This window comes from Priapulus caudatus, unplaced genomic scaffold (genome assembly GCF_000485595.1).
Source record: "Priapulus caudatus unplaced genomic scaffold, Priapulus_caudatus-5.0.1 Scaffold392, whole genome shotgun sequence".
NCBI classification, from domain to species: domain Eukaryota; kingdom Metazoa; phylum Priapulida; class Priapulimorpha; order Priapulimorphida; family Priapulidae; genus Priapulus; species Priapulus caudatus.
This window is the reverse complement of record NW_014577453.1, coordinates 117,034-124,533: the sequence shown is the minus strand read 5'-3', so window position 1 is coordinate 124,533 and position 7,500 is coordinate 117,034. Positions and strand designations below refer to the sequence as shown.

At 47.1% G+C, this 7,500-nt stretch overlaps 1 protein-coding gene across 1 annotated transcript in view; it reads right to left on the bottom strand.

The window, feature by feature from the left end:
- The window catches only part of LOC106809868 (beta-lactamase domain-containing protein 2-like), a 13,890-nt gene that overhangs the window by 4,050 nt on the left and 2,340 nt on the right, over positions 1-7,500 (bottom strand). The window contains exon 3 of the mRNA XM_014813103.1: positions 6,822-6,958. Within this exon, the coding sequence (XP_014668589.1) occupies positions 6,822-6,958 (137 nt within the window). The remainder of the gene's footprint in view (positions 1-6,821; positions 6,959-7,500) is intronic.

The following is a 7,500-nucleotide window of genomic DNA, read 5'->3' as shown; positions in this document are numbered from 1 at the left end:
ATGATAAACGGATTAATAATCGCAGGGACTATGCCGTAACATTATTACTCAGGAGTGGAATTATTTTATCGGGAGTACTATTATATTATTCACTCCTGATATTATAATGACATGAATTAAGTCTTATATATGCCCTATAGTATTATGGTACTTTTCCCCGTGCCCTAGGCCGTATGAACCTTATAATGTAAATCTCTACCATAAGAGGTGGATATTTATGTTGAATATGAGTACATTCCAAACCATGTTTCGTCACCAGCCTGCCTTCTACTATCAGTAGACATATTAATGCACAATTGGTCTGTTAATCCGGCTTTAGGGTGCGCGGTGGGGCTAGTGGTATGATACGAGGCACGACGTCCATGTCATCACAATAACAACAATAACTTGATTATCATACATTTTCGTGCCCTACTTCGGCCTACTGGCCTTGTTATATAACTTGTTTGAACGCCCTTACTGCCAGGAAATCGGGTCTTGCTATAGGTTTAGAGAAAGTTATCCGACAATCAGTCGCACCGCCCTCTTCGCCGGTTAGACAGCGCCCGCCTGGTTAATTTAGCACACAGCCCTATACAATAAAATTTCGATATACCAATGGCCTTTCACGGCTTGTCCCGAACGCGGAACATACATAATCCGTATACAAACAGGCAGACGATTTAATTAGAGTTTCAAGCTGAACGGATCACACAACAGCAAGAAGTCTTAATCCACGCGCCGTGAGTACGTTTGTTCTGTTGTCGCTACCCCACATAAAACAGCACACAAATGTCGATCTAACACGCCGTGTTGCGCATTTCCAACGTCGAAGTAAATAATTACTGCACTGTCTGAAACTAGGCCAACTAAATGACTTGGAGCGTATCTAAACTCTGTAACCTGGCCATTTGGACACACGTTAGTCGCGGAATTCTAAAAGAGCGAGATATTTATCTTTTATGATAAAACCACGACGCGTGATTGGATGTTTAAAATGATTTATGTCACGCGCTAGCTAGATTCGTCAAAAAACGATTTTATCATTACGATTTTCATTTATAAATTCAAGATAAAACATCACTTGCAACTCGCTACGCGACAGGCAAAATTTCATATCGAGCGGCAAAAATTACTAGACATTTTTCTCCGCAATAGGAATATACAGACGATTGCCTTAGCGTCGCGAGCGTACGTGTCATCGAAAAATACGAGATCTACGCGGAATAATAAGGAAAACGATACAGGCTGAATTGCGATATGAATTCCAAACGAGAACCAAATACGAGCCAGTTTTTTACGTTCATAGGTTAGTCAGGTTGACCCCGCACAATATAACGCTGTTGCTAGATGAAGGATCCTTACATGTCTCTCTAAGTCTCTCGCCCCCAAAAAGAAATTTGGGAAATTCGCCTTGAGCCAATATTCAGTCGTTACCAATGTATATACGACTCTGCTAAAGACCGAAGCTCTCGCCTATATATATTGCCTCGCTGCTTAGTGCAATCGTAAAAACAGGTATGTGATAGATGTAAATAACGCAGCGAGGTAATTGTGCGTGTGTATGGGGCACAATCGTTTAATTACCTCTCTTAGAGACGTGTGCAGTATATACATATAGCACGAAGAAATTCCTAACAAGCACTTAAAGATGCCTTCCATGAAATGTGTATCGACGACGTCGCACGAGCGATTAAATATTTTAGGGATTATAGGTTTATACTCATGTATATTCTTTTGATAGGTGATAAAAGTTGCTCGGGAATTAATTACACCTATTTAAGTATTTTTTCACTACTTTGGTGCTAGCGGACCTAATATTTTTAAACAGCGTAAGCCATTAATTGAGTTTTACCCGTGGTTATGTGCCATCACAATGAACATATAGGCCTATATATATGTATATATATATATGTGTGTGTGTGTGTGTGCGTGCCGTGCGTGCGTGCGTGCGTGCGTGCGTGCGCGCCGTGCGTGCGTGCGTGGTGTGTGTGCGCGCGTATGAGTGTGTGTGTGTGTGTGTGTGTGTGTGTGTGTGTGTGTGTGTGTGTGTGTGCGTGCGTGTCTGCGCGTATGCGCGTGTGTGCGCGTATAATATTCCGCTTCCTGTCAAAACAAATGACAACTTGTTGTCTTTCCTACGGTTACGCATCAATCGCTTATCAGATTAGTCAACGTTTTATGTGTACTACGTTAGCATGCAGCTACTAGAGTTTGCTCATATGAAATAAACTCGCTCCATATATTATCATCTGGTATGCGTAACAGACACTTATCTGATACGCAACCCTGATAACATCACGATTACAGGATTTCAAAAACTGTAAAAACCGTTTAATGCGAGATTGTTCATAGCTACGTTTGGTCTGCGCGTGATGCCGCCATTGGGCATCCCAAACGTCATTGCGCGTCGTTGTGTATAACACGTTTCGTTGTCACCCAAATATGTTAAAATTTGTCATCTGTATTGCTGCCAAGAACCTAATTCGGCCGATCTCACTGCATGGGAGTAACATATAACAGAAGAATAATATAATGAAGAATGTCTTTCTACCGTACGTGTTACCGTACATGATAATACAAACCGTGCATAACGTCACAGACCGACGTTGCTATATATATATAAATAATCTCATGAAAGCCCCGCCAAAGTCTTGCGCCGTCTGCGTAGACCTGTCATCTATGTTATATCGCATACCTCGTACGTCACCGCGCTTATCGTGTCGTCGATACGGGACACGCAAATGAAAAAACACACATCGTCGAGGAAACACTGCAGCGACCGCCGGAGCGGTGTATTTCGCCGTCACACGTATACAATATTGCAGCACATCATGATCACGTACGTATCCCCTGCCGTTGTTGTTGATAAACACACACGCACACACGCACGCACACACACACACACACACACACACACACACACACACACACACACACACACACACACACACCACCACCACGCACACACACACACACATACACACACACACACACAACACACACACACACACACACGCACACACACACACACACACACACAACACACACACCGCATCATGGTGGCGAACCACGGTGAACGTAGTGCTGGCTGGCACTAGCCACAATTTCCCTTCTCGCTTAACACTACGTTGGTGTAACAGCCGTGTAACAGTCGGAGAGCCTGGTCGGTTTATGCTGGCACGTACACGGAGGAGTGCCGCTCCCTTACAACACGGCAGCATCCACACGGCAGGTGAGCGTGTGTAACGTACAGGTGCGCGTAGAACGAACGTGTGCACACACGTGAAACATTCACTCGCTCGCAAGATCGTCGCTGTGACAACCACCGCAGCTGCACCACTTACTGAAAAACGTCTTTTACGTGTTCGAATCCGATCTCCACTTTTCCTTTGACTTCTGCCATCGCGACGCTGTGCTGAGTGCTAGTCTCTCTTGTCGTGTCCGCCGTTAGCTGCGTGTACACCTTACCTACCTACCTACCTACCTGCGCGCCGCACATCTACTACGTACACGCCCTTTCCACACTGCCGCTACTGTTTGGCGTGACCTCGATTCCGCTGCGAAGCGGTGAGAGCACGCTAGCAGGGACGTGCGTATACGTGTATATACGTACACACGCGTAGCAGCACCGGCAGCGCCCGACCTTTATCACCGCGCATACGCGCGCGAACGCACGCACACACCAGACGCACACGCACACACGCGCGCACAAACGCACGCCCCACACACACACACACACACACACACACACACACACACACACACACACAACACACACACACACACACACAAACATACACACACACACACACACACACACACACACACACAAACAAACACTCACCGCGCACACAACCCAACCCCCCCCCATACATATACAAACACACACAACGCCCCCCCCCCTACACACATACACACGCCTTTGACCGACTCTGCCACTATATATACTCACGGTGGTGGGGGTTAACCTTTGCCCCCCGGCTAGGTGTATTGCAGCTAGAACCCGGCGAAGCTCAGTGCAGTGAAGAAACGCGGCTACAAATCTATTTTGCATTGTCACGCGGAGATCTCACGCACATTACATTCGCAAAATGATTTTCTAGGTGGTCGGCGGTGGATGTTTTCGGGGCATTAATCCTCACCCGATAACGTCTGAGTTTAGCGGACTATATACCCTACATAACATCAGGAGTCTATCCATAGATCTGAGACTCCTGATAACAACTAACGTCCGACCCTCCCTGCTAGATTATACGGAACACACACCTATATATAGGGCCCTTGATATATATATATATATATGAGCCTTTCGAAATATGGAGCCCTTACATATCCGCGACGTTTTACGTTATTGTTAGCTTCTATACGCGCCCACACGTTATAGGTTCGTCAGGTTTTGAGGGTCGCCTATAGCGCCTAAGTTAGCCCCCTTCCTCGCCCACCCCAACGTTTCATATCGTTATGCTTCTTTCTACACACGCCATCACGCTATGTGTGTGTGTGTGTGTGGTGTGTTGTGTGTGTGTGTGTGTGTGTGTGTGGTGTGTCTGTGTGTTTGTGTGTGTGGCTGTGTGTGTGTGTGTTGGTGTGTATGTGTGTGTGTGCGTGTTGGTGTGTGTGTTTGTGTGTGTGTGTGTGTGTGTGTGTGTGTGTGTGTGTGTGTGTGTGTGTGTGTGTGTGTGTGTGGTGTGTGGTGGTTGTGTGTGTGTGGTGTGTGTGTGTGTGTGTGTATGTGTATGTGCGTGTGTGTGTGTGGGCGTGGTGTGTGTGTGTGTGTGTGTGTTTGGTGTGTGTGTGGTTGTGTGTGTGTGTGTGTGTGTGTGTGTGTGTTGTGTATGTGTGTGTGTGTGTGTGTGTGTGGGGGGCGTGTACGTGTGTGTGCGTACCTGTGTATGTACGTGCGTGTACGCGTGTGTTTGTTTGCGTATGTGTGTGCGTGCGTGTGTATGTACGTGTGTGTGCCGTGCGTATGTGTCTGTTGCGTGCCGTGCGTGTGTGGGTGCGTGCACGTACGTATGTATAGGCTCGTCACGCTTGCAGCTGTCACGCGCGGAATTTCATTTCCAAGGCGAGAACATCGACAGGCAGCATATGCAATCGACTCGGACCACTTCTCACCCCTGCTCAAGAATTCCGACAGAATTACTGTTACAGCCCCACCATACGTAGTCCGTGTCCCCAGTGCCATATACAGACCTGCGCCTCCCCTGCAGAATTGCTAGCGTATAGGCCATGGTGGTTCGAGTATAGAAGAATATAGGGCAATAGCTTATCGTTAGCATGGCATCGAGTGACAGAAAGACATCGACCCGACAGAAGCACGGGCACTTGGAACGTTTCAATAATCAAAATGATGGTAACCGAACACGAAATGTATTTTACTACCAAAGTTTTAATGTTTCTTAATTATTATTAATAACTTTCTACAAATGCCGTTCAAATGATCCCCTACAACACACAAGTACACAGTACGAATGCCGCTGTGCACTTGGCACAAACAACAAATTTATAGACGAAAACCTTTACGCCTGGACAGAAGTGCTAGACTAAAGACCATTGTGGTTCGAGTATAGAAGAATATAGGGCAAGAGCTCATCGTTTGCTTCTTAGTCGAGTGACATCGAGTGCTAAGCTCGTCGATCCCACATCGGGGTAAAAGCAGGCAGTGGATCTTCCTTACACAGAGACTGTAGACGGAGAGACGTACAGGTGCCCTTCGCTTCACACATACATCTATATACCTATGCTAAAGTGAAAATTAGGTTAATTCAGGGTGAAGGTGATAGCATTATCCGTCTAACCTTTGCACATACAGCTCTGGCCCTATGTCATAGGCAGAACGTGGTCCTCGTGGAAGGCTAGCGAGGCTATTTCATTAGACCTACGTAAATACGCGACCGGTTGTCCTGCCTCTTCACCTCGTAACGAATAATTGCGAAGTGAAGTGATGGTAATTCCAGTCAACGTAGATACCGGAGGGAAAGCGTGGGCGCAGCGATGGCCTGCTTCCACGGGTCGATATGATTTAGTAATAACAGGTAATCAAATCAAGAGGTAATGAACCATATATAATAACTCGTCGGTAAAAAATAACGTGCGCCAGCGACTGGTCTACGTTTTCCTCAATGCCTCACGTGCACTAAAATCTAACAAGTCATTTATTAGATATATTCAGCTATATATGTTGGGTTATCTGTTCTGCTGCATGTTAACAGACAAGCGTTTAATTTCACAATCGCTGCTACTGATTCCAAGATAAGGTGCTTCCGGTATGTGAGGCATCGTCGTCTAAAGCACAGGTATATTGGCGCGACTACATTGCCAAATATAGCCGCTGCAGATATCCTGATAGCATCATCAACGACCGTGCAATTTTGTTCAATCGTACTCCCGTATATATAGGTATATATACTCGTGTATATGAGCTCCAATTACCCGTATACTGCCTCGCTGTTTACAGAATCACCCTTATTTCTCGGCATGCCCTTATGAGTGCAAGTCGGCCAACATCAGATACAGTAAACCCGGTGGCGGACCGAAGGGTTATGAATGTAGAACTAACGTGTACGTGTGTGTATGCGTGTGCATGCGTACGTACGGGGGGATGTGTACGCGCGTGCGTCTGTATGCACGCATGTGCATGCATGCGTGTGTGCGTGCACATGCGTGTGCATGCCTGCGTGTGTGCGTGCGTGCACATGCGTGTGTGTACGTGTGTACATGCGTGGGCACATGCGTGCGACGCCGTGTGTGCGTGCGTGCGAGTGCGCGCGTGTGTGTATGCATGTATGTGCAATCCGTGTGCATGCGCGCGTGCATGCGCGCGTGCATGCGCCTACCTGGTGAGACAGCAGCTGTTTGACGGTGACGTCGTCTTTGCCGTGCTTCTCAAACTCCGGCCAGTACTTGGTGACCTGGTCGTCGTAGCAGAGGTAGCCCTGGTCGACGAGGATGGCGACGCAGAGGGCAGCACAGCCTGTGCGAGCGAATGCGGGGAATGGAAGTGTTAGCACGAATCTCTTTCTTCCATTTCCTATGTCTCTGCCTCTCTCTCTCTCTCTCTCTCTCTGATCTCTCATCATCATTTGCTCTCCTCTCTGTGCATGTGTTTGTAGTGTGTGAGAGAGAGAGACGGAAGAAGAGGAGAAACACCACACACACACCGCGGCCGCGCGCGCACACACACACACACACACACACGACACACCACACACACACACACACACACACACACACCACACACCATTAGCATTTAGCATAGAGATGATTCATTAGTCATTGCAGGTGCTACAAATATCCGCTCAGCGGCTTTCTGCACGCGGCACGGCGATACCTAGAGCTAGTGCAACCCAGGGTCGCGTCAGTATAGGCGTGTATACCGGAGGGGGAATTACTACGTACGGTGTGACAGACAGCTATACGGTTTTAATCACTCTACCTGTATAAATACAGGTACATTCAGATTCTGATGACACGCATAGAACATATCAAGAGTTAATAATCCATTAGCTCTACTAT